Genomic DNA, 15,216 nt, shown 5'->3' with positions numbered 1-15,216 from the left:
CCTTAGAATTATTAACAATCAACTCCTATTAATTGTTAACAATTCAGTTTACAGCAAATAAATAATTAGAACATACAAGCTCATTCTATTAATTATTTATTTCGAGAACCAGCGAAATAATAAATTTCGTTACAATATATAATTCGATCCCGCAGCTTTCTCGATATGATTAGATCTGATTATATCTACTTAGATCTAATAAGATCTAGTTAGATATCATTAGATCTCAATAGATCTAATTATATATAAGCATATATAAGTAGATCTTGCTACTTTCGGATCTAATTATATCTAATCGATTTTTTCCTGGGTGGTTATTTAACTGTTCAATAACGGCTATTGAATCATTAAATAACCTGAAATGAACCGAACTAACAAATAACAATTAACAAACCAAGAAAAATGGTTGCAGCGTTCCGTCAAGGATGAAACACGAAACAAATGAAAAATGTTTAGAATATTTTTAAATGAAGATTTTAAGAATAATCAATAATTGTGTTAGAATAACTTTTGTTTTCTGATCTTTCAAGTGAAACTTTTGAAATTGTACACGTTGACCTCAATCATGAGAATCGTACGAGAACACCAAGGCTTCCAGCAACCTGGTTGAAGGAAGTGCTTAAAAGTCGAAAACTACTTCAACACAGTCGAACGATGTTGTAAAATATCGAACAAAGAGTGAATTTGGAGCTTTGTGTTCAAAATTTCTTGTTTAATGCAATTTTTCATGACTGAAATTCTATAATAAAAAAATTAATTAAAAATCAACACACCTTACTAACATTTATAATGCAAAAAAAAGCACATTTGACAAAAATCATAATCAGAACTTCAGTTAACTATATGTGCAATAGCTATTTAGTGTAATTTAAATGTATTTTTTAGGTTATGATATCTAATATTATGCGTACTCTTTCTTTTCTTCTCGAGAAGCACGATCATAGGGATATTTTTTTATGGCGGATTTTCTGGTGGATTTCCACCTCCACAAGATGTCTTTTCTTTTTTTTTGCCTCTTCTTTTTCTCTATAGAAGTATACATTGCTAGGGATATTATTTGACGACGGATTTGTCCAGCGGATTTCCACCCCCGCAACTTTTTATATATGTGTGCATAATGTGTGCGCCACATATAGCGGTTATTTATCAGTCGAACAAGTTCTATGCCATAGTCCATTTATTACCAGAAACATCTAGATTATTCCCAGTTATCACTGAAAAAGTCAGTTGTTTCTGGTAATAAATGGATTATGGCATAGAACTTGTTCGAAAAACTATGCTAGTGGCCACACGCCTTAATGTGGTGCACACATATATAAAAAGATGTGGAGGTAGAAATCTGCCGGAAAAATCCACCGTGGAAGAATATCTCTAATCCTTAGCAGTGTATCGAAGGCATTACGTGTATTTCAGCAGCCCAATTCACAAAGCATTAGGCGGCTTATATCTATTACTAAACGCACCGTGCGTCAGCGCAAAAAACCAATTTTCGTCCGAGAAATAGACAGAAAATAATATCGTATAACGCCAAGACATTTTCTACAATACCAACTTATATTATACTTTTTATTTATCGGCAGATCTGGCTGGCTGATATCAGCGCCACCATAATTATTGTAACTCAAAATAATAAAAATATTAATTTATGATAAAGTCAACACACAGCTGTCTAAAATTTGTTGTCTTGTTTTTATATATAAATTATTTGATTTAAATTAATTGACACAATATAAATATTGATTAAATTCAATTGGATGATTCAGTGTTTTTTAAACAATGACCCGAAAATTTTATATTGTTTTTAAGAATAATACTATAGTTAAAAATCCCTTGGACTTAATACCCTAACCTTAAAATCTTGAGTTTCGTTTTTAATTTGTTGATATTTTCAATAATTAATACTTTAATAGTTGATACTTTAATAATAAAAATAATTAGAAAAAAATGTGTCAAGTAGTCATACATTGAAAGTTCTACAATTGATTATTCTTTTTTGTTGTGTAGTGAAAAAGTCCAAGAAAAATTTCCTAACGCTGCTTTTTTTTTTTTATTTATTCATTTTAATCTTAATATTTCTGTTATTTTACTAAGTTGTAGGTTTTATTTTAGATAATAATAACCTGTAGTTATATCTGTGATATTTATTGTAAACTCCACGATACCAAGGATCTGTAATATAAAAACATGTCAGTGCAGAGAAAAGTGTTTTCCATTATTTTCAATTCCTGTTGGTGATCAACTGCGGTAAGTAAAATCAAAACTTTTTAAAAATATTCATACAATTTTGTTTATCAATTACTGCAACATAATTTAAATTAATTTGGTGATTAATAAAAATAATGCATGCAAGTTTCGCTCGAGGAAGGATGTAACTGACGAAACAATTTTTCTGTTTATAAAATTCAACAGCCAAACTTGCCAACAGTATTTTAATTATCAAAAATAAATTACAAGTTAGCTTATTATTGAATGACTTAAAAAATTTAAAATATTAACAAAAATATAGTGTGGATTTAGTCTCATTTATAAATTAAACTTTAAACAATATTTTTTCAATAATTATTTAATGCCTTTTTTTTAAATTTTTTCAGTGAAAATTCTATTACTCCAGTTGAAATTATTGCTCGGCGATTGAATTTTAAATGTATGAATGGTTTATCAAAATGGTGGATTTTTTATTTATATTTAAACAGTTAAGTTAATACAAAAGGTTTTTTTTTTTTTTTAATAAAAGTGTATCATAAGTTTATAAATATTTTTCCATAAAAAAAATTTACAAAATCGAAATTTTTTATACAGAAAGAAAGTATTTTTTGATGTTTAAAAAAAAAAAAAATTTCAACAAGCCACAATGTCAATGTAATTATTTATAAATCAGAGTAATTGGAAAGCAAAAAAAACAAAAAAAAATTCAACAACAAAACAAAACGTATGTTAAGTTTTGTTGTTATTTGTTTTATTACGAAGAAAAAATTCTAGATGGATTTTAACGTGTGATAGTAAATTTAAAGTCGTAGATATAATGTTAGTGTGACCAACTATTTTCTCAATATAGAATCAAGTTAATCACCCCAGTTAATGTCAATCAAATTAAGAGTTTATTAGAACATCTTGGACTTTTCATAAATTACAAAAAAAGCAATTTAACACCAAACCAAAAGTGCCAATACTTGGGATTTATACTAAACTCAAAAAATTTAACAGTAGAACTAACACAAAAGAAAAAAGACAATATTAAGTATTTAGTTAGTAAATTTAGAGAAGACAACTGGTACAAGATTCTTGATGTAGCTCAACTGCTAGGAGTTCTAACTTCTTACAGTCCAGCAGTAGCTTACAGCTTAGTTTACTGCAAGAGACTTGAAAGAGAAAAATTCCTGGCGTTGATTTTTGATAATAATAATTATGATGGGAAAATGATTATAAAAAAATATATTATTGAAGATCTTATATAGTGAAAAAATAATGCCTTAATTGGCATAAACCCCTTCAAGACCCAGAGATACATACTTGAAATATTTTCAGATGCTTCTTTATCAGACTGGGAAGCTCATTGCCAAGGTCTCAGCTCACATGCGTTTTGGGACAAAAAAGAAAAAAAACTTCATATTAATTATCTTGAACTTCTTGCAGCACATTTTGCCTTAAAATGTTATGCTGAGAAATATTACAATTGTGAAATTCTCTTGAGAATAGATAACACAACTGCTATTGCATACATTAATAAAACTGGAGGAGTTAAATTTCGTAACCTCAGTGAATTAGCAAGGAAAATATGGCAGTGGTGTGAAGAAATAAAAATATGGATTGTAGCATCATACATAGCCTCAAAAGAAAACATAGAGGCTGATGTAGCATCAAGAAATACAAACATTGATACTGAATGGGAACTATCACCTAAGCTTTTCAAAATAATTCTTGGAAAGTTTGGTCCTTTTTTAATTGATCTATTTGCCTCTAGACTGAATAAAAAATGCAAAAAATTTTGTTCAAGGTTCCCAGACTCAGATGCAACAATCATAGATGCATTCACAATACCCTGGGAAAAAGAAAAGTTCTATGCATTTCCACCTTTTGCACTCGTCTTACGTTGCTTACGAAAAATAGTTCTAGACAAAGCTGAAGGTGTGGTAGTTGTTCCTTTATGGACAACTTAACCCTGGTATCCTCTTTTTACATCTCTTCTCCAAGATTCAATTATATTACATCTAAATAAAAATATGCTGGTTTCTCCTTGCAGAAAAAGAACTCATCCATTGTCATCAAGCCTTTCTCTGGTGGTCGGCAAATTATTAAGTCAGCATTTATAAACAAAGGCCTAGATGAGAATGCAGCAGAAGTGATGACAAATTCATTAAAAGACTCAACAATTAAACAATATCAAGTATCATTAAAAGAATGGTGAAATTATTCACATGAAAAACAAATTCATCTATTCAATGCATCAACAGAAAATATTATTGGTTTTTCAACTGAAAGATTTGAAGAAGGAGCAAAATATAACACATTAAATTCTGCCAGAGCTGCCATATCCATTATATCATCTCGCGATGTATCACAAGATGGACTTTTATCTCGTTTTCTTAGAGAAGTATATAAACAGAAACCAACAAGATCCAAATACTCCAACACTTGGGATGTTTCAGTTGTTTTAAATTATTTAAAAACACAACATCCACTTGATTCACTTAACCTCAAAGAGACAGGTAAAAAACTTGCCACATAGTTGATGTTAACAACAGCTCAAAGATTGCAAACTTTATTATTGATAAACACTGGTAACATCGAATTATAATCATCAAAAATAATAATAAAAATACCAGATCAGATAAAGACATCAAGACCGGGTACATTCCAACCAGAGTTGATCTTGGAAGTTTTCAATGAAGATCCAAAGGTTTGTGAAGTATCATTTACACAAGAATACTTAAAATACACGAAAGAACACAGAAAAGAAAACAACAAAAAACTGTTCTTATCATCAACAAAACGATATGGTGCTGCCAGTGCCCAAACTCTGAGCCAGTGGATAAAAGATACACTTCGAGAAGCAGGTGTTGATAATCAATTTATAGCATATAGCACAAAACATGCTGCAGTATCAACAGCATATCAAAAAGGTGTCAACATGGAGACAATACGACGTACAGCTGTATGGTCAACACAATCAAAGATGTTTGCAAAATTTTACAATAAACCAATTGTATCATGTGCGGATTCATTTAACTGTTCTATATTGAAACAATAAAATAAATAAATACACATATGGTTTGTATCTAATATTTTAATTATGCACATCTACATGTTATACTATCATCAAGAACGAGACGTATGATATAATTATAATATAACTCCCCCGAAGGGCGAAGTTTGATTACAATTATATGACACGTCTCGTTCGAAGATGATTCAATCCCTCCCAATCTATTCCATCCAGGGATCATTAATTAAATAAAGAAATAAAATATAAACACAGACGGCTGGGACTCTAAACATTATGATAGCTTATCGATACTACTACATGTTATACTATCATCTTCGAACGAGACGTGTCATATAATTGTAATCAAACTTCGCCTTTCGGGCTCGTTTGATTTTATAATCTTACTAGCTGATTTACCCGGCTTCGCTCGAGGGTGGTTTACTACTCTACTGTCAGTATTAGAGTTGCATCCTAACCTTCGCTATGAGCGTCATTTTCCTTCCCATTTTAACCCAGGCTTAGGACTGGCAGCAAGTTCTGCTTGCTGGTATGGTTCAAAATTTTTTAGCTTTTGTAGCTTTTTTATTGACTTTTCTAATGAAGGTTTATAAGATTCAACTCTAGTACAGCCATTTTATCTATATTTATTAACACAAAAATTGAATAACAAAAATAAAAATTTAAAATAAAGTAATATAAAACACTCAACTTGCTGTAGTCTAATAACTAACAACTAAGCTAAATGTTTTTAAAAAAGTAATTTTATTCCTATAAAAATGTGCTAAATACTACTGATAATCTAATATTTCTTTATAAACGATATTATTAGTTCTTTGGTCAGAGGCGTATATGTATAAGTTTTTTTCTGAACTTACACGGGAGCAGGCAACATAAAATTGTCCATGAGTAAAGCAGGGATCGGTGTTGTCAATTCCTGATACTTTCATTGTCTGTCCTTGTGCCTTATTAATTGACATAGCAAAACAAAGTTTAATAGGGAATTGGACACGTTTAAATTCGAAGGGATATTCATTCGTTATCATTGGTATTCTTGGAATATAAACAATTTGACCACTCGCAGATCCAGTTAGGATTTCGGCTTCGATAAGATTTTTCTTCAAAGATACTATTCTTAACCTTGTCCCATTGCACAATTTTGGAGCATTTAAATTACGCATGAGAATAATAGGGGCACCAATTTTTAAATCAAGTTTGTGTGGTGGGAGACCTGACGGATTTAATGAATTGAGAAATTCGATCGGGATATCTACAGCATCGTCTTGATCACTAAGTGTATCGAAAGAAATATAGGTTTTTTCATCAGCTTCAAACATAGAAAGAATCTTTTCGTTTATGACGTTGACGGTGTCATTTTTAGGGGCCAAAATTCGCCATGCAGCTTCTGAGGAAATAATATATCTACCATTTTGGTATGCCTTTATTTCATCACGTGATTCTACCGAGAATGCAGCCTGATCAGATCCTTTATTAATATAACTACAAATATATTGAATAGCTTTTACTGAATGACATAGTTCTATGTTGATGTGACAGTCAAATGCACGTAATAATACGGGGCTATATGGCACAATCCACCGATTGTCGATTGTTACTATGCGGCTAGACTTTCTAAGCTGGAAAGTTTGTCCACCGTCTTCAGGAGATCGACGTCGATATTTTGGATACCCATCTTGCCCTGATTGAGTTTCGATAGTAAACAGTTTGGGAAAACCTTTTGAACACTTCCCATTTTGCATACATGGTGATGTTATGTTCAATGGTCCACATGGGTCATGAATCATGTTTCTACTAACGATATTAAATAATATAGGATCTTCGTGCTGATTGGGCAACTCAGCACTAAGAACTAAATCGATATCATTTGGCCTCACTTTATCCTTGAGCTATACCAAGAGGTGAACGTGAGGCAAACCTCTTTTTTGCCATTCAATAGTATACATATGACACCTAACTTCACCATATATTTTATTTTTAGTAATAAGGTCTATGAATTTTTACTTTTAAATTAAAAACGCGAGCGATAATGTCATTCCGGTCAGCGGGTTTTTGATTGGGAAGTAAACAGGATTGGATATCTGGCCATTGAGGATTGCACGTCATTGTAATAAAAAGATCTGGGCGCCCGTAATTTCGTACGTAAACCATGGCATCTTGCTTACGCTGTTGCATGTAGCGAGGACCACCAACAAATGAAGATGGTAGAATAACCCTTTGGCCAATTTGATCTGGGTTTCCGTCAGCACGCATGGCATCTTGAAGTTCAACGTAAGTTTCAGCTCGCAATCTAGTTTGATTTGCCCTTCAATATTGCAATCGTTCGGTTTCAATTTCGCGTACATGTCGACAATATATTGATTCAAGAGTTTACCGCATCTAAGTAAATAATCAGAGTTTTCTCTGACTGGAGTCTATAAGAGTAAAAAGTCCATGGCAGAAACAGTTTTATTAAGAGGAACTTTCGTAATTGGATTAACTTGCATAACATCAATAGAATAAACCATCTTGTCCACAACAAAACATTAGGGTACTGCAATGCATCATAGAACGATGAATTTCACTTACGCGCGTTAATGTATCGTCTCGAGCTCGTAATACATTATCTCTTTGAGAATTCTTGGCCGACAATTAATACAGCCACTTCATCAGTTTTCAGGAGCATTATGTCGACCACGATGTTCTGCTTGTGGTTTCTATCCGCCCTGATAACAATTTTAAATTCAGCTGGATTTGATGGCATCAAATCGAGTGCACTCTTAAAACTACGAATGTACGAATTATTCACATGCAACATACATTGTAAATCATAAAGTATCATTTTATCTGTATGAGGAGCAATAGATAAACGCCTTTTTACTTCATTCTCTGAATCACCCATAAAGTATATTTGTAAAACTTTGTTCTTCTGTATTATTGGCTAAGAACTAAAGCCAAATGATAAACTTGACCTTGAACTTTAAATGTTGGCATAAAATTTCCATGCCTAATTTCTGTTGCACCAAATGATGTCATTTGAAAAGCCGAATTATAAACACGAATCATGTCAAAAAATGCTTCTGAATTTTCATGAGAACATTCTAAAGACTCCTTAAGGAGTGTTATGCACAAATTATTGCGGTGTTGGGGCGCTTCTGGACGTCACAGACAAAACTGAAATCCGACTACACTGTAAAAAAATGAGGTGAAAAGCGCCTGCGCCCCATATACAATATATGGGATTGCGGGTATGTGTGTGTGTTTGAACATGCCATACGTTGCCACATCTAATTTTTGTAAAGTTTATACAATACTCTATTAATTGACCGATCAACATATGAAAATTTTCGCGCAATTAATAAAACTCGGTTTCTAGTATATGTGTGATTTTTTCAAGATTCTTCATCATTTTTCTTTCCGAAAAAATGGTTGAAATCTCCATAAGAGCCAATGTTGAATATTATTTTCAATAATTAATTACAAAAAAATTTAACCGATCAACATAAGAAAATAATTATACCGTTGTATTCAGAATGAAAAGATCTACTTGTGTACAAAATTTCAGAACATTCTCATTATATTTTTTAAAAAAAGAGTAATTTGTGCATAACTTTAACGGTTCAGGCGAAAGTAATAATTTCATCTAAAACAACTTTTCCTCCTGAACAGCAGAGACCTGAGGCTCTTTGGACCATTTTAATGCACGACAATTATTACATTTTAAATTCATATTTCCTATTATAACGTGAAATCATTTTTATAATCAATTATTTTATAAGTAAGTAAATGCAGACATTTCACGCGACGCCATGGAACACCTGGCTCAAGTAAATTTTCTTCGATACCTTCTGTAATCTTCATTTTCATAAATAGCGTCTAGAACACCGGCTATATCAATATCATCAAACGCTGCTTATTATTATTATTATTATTATTATCAGTATTATCACTATTTTTATTGCAGCCCGCCAGTGAGCCATTGTTATTGACTTAACCTAACCTCTATTATTATTATTATCAGTATTATCACTATTCCCTGGTAGAAAACTTTTCCACTTTTTTCCAACTTTCACCCTTTTCCAAAATGAAAATGCCATGGTTGGAGAAAAGTTGGAAAAGTTGGAGCACATTTCAGGTTGGGATGAAAATGAAGTTGGAGAAAAGTCGAAAAAAGTTGGAAAAGTTGGAGTAAATTTTGGTTGGAGAAAGGGTGGAGAAATTTGTCCGCCATTACTTCCAACCATGGGTCATTTTCGTAAAAAGGTCGAGAAATGGCGGAGAAAAGTTGGAAAAAAGTTGGAGAAATATTTCTACCAGGGTTACTATTGCAGCCCTCCAGTGAGCCATTGTTATTTTGACTTAACCTAGCTAAACGTTGTCGTTTCACCTTCCTGCTTGCAACTTAAATACATTTTTCTTTCATCGTGCAATAAACGCAAACAATATCTAATCAACGATATAACAACGACAAAAAATCAGCAAAACGTGATTGAACGACGTTGGAAAACGTTTTGAGAGTACATACACAAAAGGTTATAAAATTAAAAACAATTTTTAACACAAATGAAATTTATTCGAAACAATAACAATTCATAAAAATAATTTACCATTAAAAATACTTATCATTAAAAATAAAATAATTATCAGCGATTCAAAAACTTTTCCAAAATAACGTCCGTATATCACAGTGACAATTGCCAATGGGCAAAGGTTTGTGGTGGAAGCAACGACTTGCTTCCACATGTTTTCACACACACCAATACAGCAGCGCCGCCTGTTGACTCTGCCGCGTAACAGGCTATTATTTATAATAATTAATAACTCGGTTGTTTTTTAAGTTATGAAATCGAATAAACGCTAAGAACGATCTCCGTGATAAGCTCTTTAATTTAAAAAAAAAATCATAATGATCGGTTGGGTAGTTGCTGAAAACATTTGCCTCAAAGGTTTTCATTTTCACATATATATATATATATATAGATATATAGATTTTAGTTATTATTATTTTAATTTAAAGCACCCAATCTCAATGGGGAAACGACAAGCAGGGAGTCACGGTCTCTCTTTTGTGCTGTCCTTCGTAGCTGCAATTCGAGGCATAAAATAAAATAATCATAACTAAAATAAAATAATATATTTTTTAGAAAGTAAATTAATTTTCCAATTTATATAAATCCTTTATTTTACAATTTTAATTATTAAATATTTAATTTTTCAATTGGAAAATTTATTTACTTTTAAAAAAATATATTATTTTATTTTAAAGCACCCAATTTCAATGGGGAAACGACAAGCAGTAAGCCACGGTCTCCCTTTTGTGCTACCCTTCGTAGCTGCAATTCGAGGCATGAAATTAAATAATAAAAACTGAAATAAAATAATATATTTTTTAAAAAGCAAATTAATTTTCCAATTTTAAAATTAAATATTTAATAGTTAAAATTGCATAATAAAAGAATTGATAAAAATTGGAAAATTAATTTTCTTTATAAAACATATATTATTTTATTTTAGTTATGATTATTTTATTTTATGCCTTGAATTGCAGCTACGAAGGATAGCACAAAAGGTAGACCGCGACTCCCTGCTTGTCTTTTCCCCATTAAAATTGGGTGCTTTAAATTAAAATAATAATAACTAAAATAAAATCAGGAGGTACGGTAGTGCTTCGGGTCAAGTATGAGAAAGAAATGTATGTGTGTTGATGAGAATATGTGTGAGATGAGATTAACTACTACTACCGTGCCTTATTATACATCAAATATTTTGTTCCCTTCCGTCGCGAATCTATTAGAAATTTAATTAAAATATGATAGAGTTATATGAGGATGCTGAAGTTTGGTAATGATCCCATAAATCAATGACGAGCTTTTTTTTAAAAAAAAAAATCAGATTTTTCCGTTGCGTAATTATATTTAAAGAATAATTTTGATATTTACGGTCTTTGCATTTTTCTCAAATCGACCAGATTTCTTCCGTTCAGTTGGTAAACTTTGCAATTATTTCTTTTCTCTTTTTTTCATGTTGCTATATTGGCTGCACTGCATAATTTTATTATTTATATTCATTCATACATAACCTCCGGAATACGTTGATTCTCACGTCAAATGTAAGATAAAAATTAAACAACATAAATATCTAAATAAATATTGTTTATTGATGAGCTCATAGTTCAGTAAAAAAAAATCCCAAAATGTACTCATGATTCTTGACAGCATATAAAAAAGATTCAAGAGTTGCTTGTCAATATCGTCCTGAAAAATGTTATCAAGAAATTCAGCATCTCATGACAAATATATATATGGGGCATTCCATGTCAACTCACAGGGTTTTTTCCCTCATCCTCTCAGATTTGAAAACGGATATTTTTTTTGGGTTAGTCATCGACTCAGATGTACCTCTAATTTTTTTGATGTGTAAACATCTTTAGGCGCGGGTTGGGTTAGAGTAAAAGGAAAAAACATAGAGTTTAGACGTCAGATCCGGTAACGGATCTGGGCAGGAATCCATTTTCTGTTTGCGTTTTTACATGGCTGCCATAATTCTAAACATGGCTGCCGTAATTTTAAACATGGCGCCTCCATGATCCAAGCTTTGAACACTAGATACACTACACACACATTACACACAACTACATTTTTCAGTGATATTTTGGCAATATATAGTAATAGTAATTTCGAGTGATTTAAACGCGCGTGTGAATTAAACATTGTCGAGCGGGTGGATTAAATCACGGAGGCGCCATGTTTAGAATTATGGCAGCCATGTAAAAACGCAAACTTTTGCGTGTCGTGAGTTCGCACCCTCAGTCTACATTGCACCTTGCAGCGCCATGGTAATCGGTCGGTAACCGTTACCATCAGCCGTTCTGTAGTATAGATGAATTTAAATGCGCGTATTTATATATTTAATTTATTTATTATTATATATATATACGCGCCGTTGTATATATTAATATACAAGTATTTTATTTGTATTTATTAGTTATACTTGCATTTGTTAGGCGAAGTAAAGTTCATATTGTACATATATATACATGCATATGCAAGTATTTTTCATTTACAAGATTAATATACCTATTATTATTGTTTATATAAAATAATATTTCCTAAATACAAAAGATAATATTGAATTATTATACAATAATAATTTATTTATAATATTGACTAATTTTATGTTTTAAAAAAAGAGAAATAGACATTGATGACTGATGTGTTAGTTTGAAAGAGAAAATTATTATTGTAATTGTACAGAAGAATTTCAGAAGATATTATCATAACCGAGACAACATGTTTTTTTATTCGGTTTTTATAGAAAATTTTCTCACGATTACGGGAAAAATACGGAAAAAATTCCTACGAATGCGCAGTGGTTAAAAATGGAGTTGAAATATGGAAAAAACGGCTATTTATCAGTTATAAATCGTGTAGTTATTGAAATAACGATTAATTCTCGAATTTAATAATGGCCATCAATGAATCTCGTCAAGTAAAAAAAAAAGTCAACATAAAAAAATTCGATATCGCGAATAGTTTTCGAGTTATAATAACTTATATATTTCGATATATTAAGTTTTTTTGTTTAATATTAATAAAGGCAATCGATAAAACTCGCCAAGCTAAAAAAAAAGCCCAATAAAAATTTTTATATCTCGAATAGTTATCAAATTATAGATATTTTTTTTAAAATGTATACAATTTTTTTTTCTCAAAAAAAAAAGTCGAAATTTTTGTTTTTTTTTTCAAAAAAACTGCTAATTATTGATTGTCGCGTATTGTTAAGCACGAATATATATTTTTTTTTCGAAAATAATGAATATATCCAAGTTTTTTTTACTTGGTCGCTAGGTTTTTTACTTAGCTATATTTTTTACTTAGCTATTTTTTTTACTTAGCTATATTTTTTACTTAGCTTTTTTTTTTACTTAGCTATATTTTTTACTTAGCTATATTTATAGCCAAACACACAATATCTACATAATTTTACTTAGCTATATTTTTCCTTAGCTATATTTTTTACTTAGCTATATATTTTTTACTTAGCTATATTTTTTACTTAGCTATATTTTTTGCTTAGCTATTTTTTTTACTTAGCTATATTTTTTACTTAGCTATATTTATAGCCAAACACACAATACCTACATAATTTTACCAGCTATATCTTTTACTTAGCTATATATTTTTTACTTAGCTATATTTTTTACTTAGCTATATTTTTTGCTTAGCTATTTTTTTTACTTAGCTATTTTTTTTACTTAGCTATATATTTATAGCCAAACACACAATATCTACATAATTTTACCAGCTATATTTTCAACTTAGCGATATTTTTAACTTAGCTATATTTTTTACTTAGCTATATTTTTTACTTAGCTTTATTTTTTTACTTAGCTCTATTATATTATCAATTATGAAAAAAATTATCATTAACATTAGAAAGATATCGATAATTCGAAAACTATTCGCGCGATCAAAAAATTGTATTCGATTTTTTTTTCTCCTTGATGAGTTTAATCGACTTCCATTATTAAATGAATAAATAAAAAAAAATCGATATATCGAAATTTTAAAAAATATTATAACTTGAAAACTATTCGAGATATTGAAATTTTTTTAAAAACATTTTCTTCTCCCCGACGATCTCTATTGATTGCCATTATTAAATTTGAGAATAATTCGTTATTTCAATAACTATACGACATATAACCGATAAATAGCCGTTTTTTTCATATTTCAACTTCATTTTTAACCACTTTGCGCATTCGTAGGAATTTTTCGTAGAAACACGCCGAAGATGTTTACACATAATAAACCCGCGAGTCTAGATGGCTTACAAAATTTTTTTTTATTTTTACCATCATTAACCACCGAGCCAGAATCAAAAAACACCTCCTGCACAAGAGTAAACTACGATTTCGCCATTTTTTAAAATTCTGATTTTTTTACTGTGAATAGTAGAGCACCAGATTAGCTCAATTTCGAAATTTCATCATGGGATAACGATGGGTTCACTATAAAAAATTTTTTTTTTCATGACAAAATCACTAAAATCAGGCAAGATCATATGCCCAAATAACAGGTTTTTTTTTTGTTTCTTATAGGAAATTTTCTCATGATTACGGGAAAAATACGAAAAAAATTCCCACGCATGCGCAAAGTGGTTAAAAATCAATTTCAATTATCGAAAAAATGGCTATTTATCGGTTTTATATCGTACAGCTTTGAAAATAACGATTGATTCTAAAATTTAATAATGGCGATCGATAAAACTCGTCAGAGAAAAACATGTCCTAATAAAAATTTCGATATCTCGAATAGTTTTCGAATTATCGATATTTTTTCAAAACATGTATACGATTTACTTAGCCGTTAGATTTTTAACTATAGCTGTAGTTATAGCTAAACAATCAATATTTATTCGAGATGTTAAATTTTTATTATGACACTTTTTTTTCCTTAACGAGTTTCATCAATTACTATTATTGAATTTTGGAACCAATCGTTATTTTAATAACTGTACGATATATAACCGATAAATAGCCGTTTTTTCGATAATCGAACTTGATTTTTAACCACTTTGCGCATGCGTGGGAATTTTTTTCGTATTTATCCCGTAATCGTGAGAAAATTTCCTATAAAAAACAAAAAAAAAACCTGTTGTTTGGGCATATGATCTTGCCTGATTTTAGTAATTTTGTCATGGAAAAAAAAATTTTTTATGATGAACCCATCGTTATCCCATGATGAAATTTTGAAATTGAGCTAATCTGGTGCTCTACTATTCACAGTAAAAAAATCAGAATTTTAAAAAATGGCGAAATCGTAGTTTACTCTTGTGAAGGAGGTGTTTTTTGATTCTGGCTCGGCGGTTAATGATGGTAAAAATAAAAAAAAAATCAGAGGTACATCTGAGTCGATGACTAACCCAAAAAAAATATCCGTTTTCAAATCTGAGAGGGTGAGGGAAAAAACCCTGTGAGTTGACATGGAATGCCCCATATATATACATTCATACATTTA

The 15,216-nt window shown here is 30.5% G+C and overlaps 1 protein-coding gene across 1 annotated transcript; it reads right to left on the bottom strand.

Annotated features, from left to right (window-relative positions):
- Window positions 1-5,991: 5,991 nt before the first annotated feature.
- Window positions 5,992-7,005, bottom strand: LOC122859540. The gene has a single exon (XM_044163228.1). The coding sequence runs from the start codon at window positions 7,003-7,005 to the stop codon at window positions 5,992-5,994; it is 1,014 nt and encodes a 337-aa protein (XP_044019163.1).
- Window positions 7,006-15,216: the final 8,211 nt, after the last annotated feature.

Source organism: Aphidius gifuensis, linkage group LG1 (assembly GCF_014905175.1).
Source record: "Aphidius gifuensis isolate YNYX2018 linkage group LG1, ASM1490517v1, whole genome shotgun sequence".
Taxonomy (NCBI): Eukaryota; Metazoa; Arthropoda; class Insecta; order Hymenoptera; family Braconidae; genus Aphidius; species Aphidius gifuensis.
Note: the sequence above shows the minus strand (reverse complement) of the source record. Positions and strands in the feature narration are given on the sequence as shown.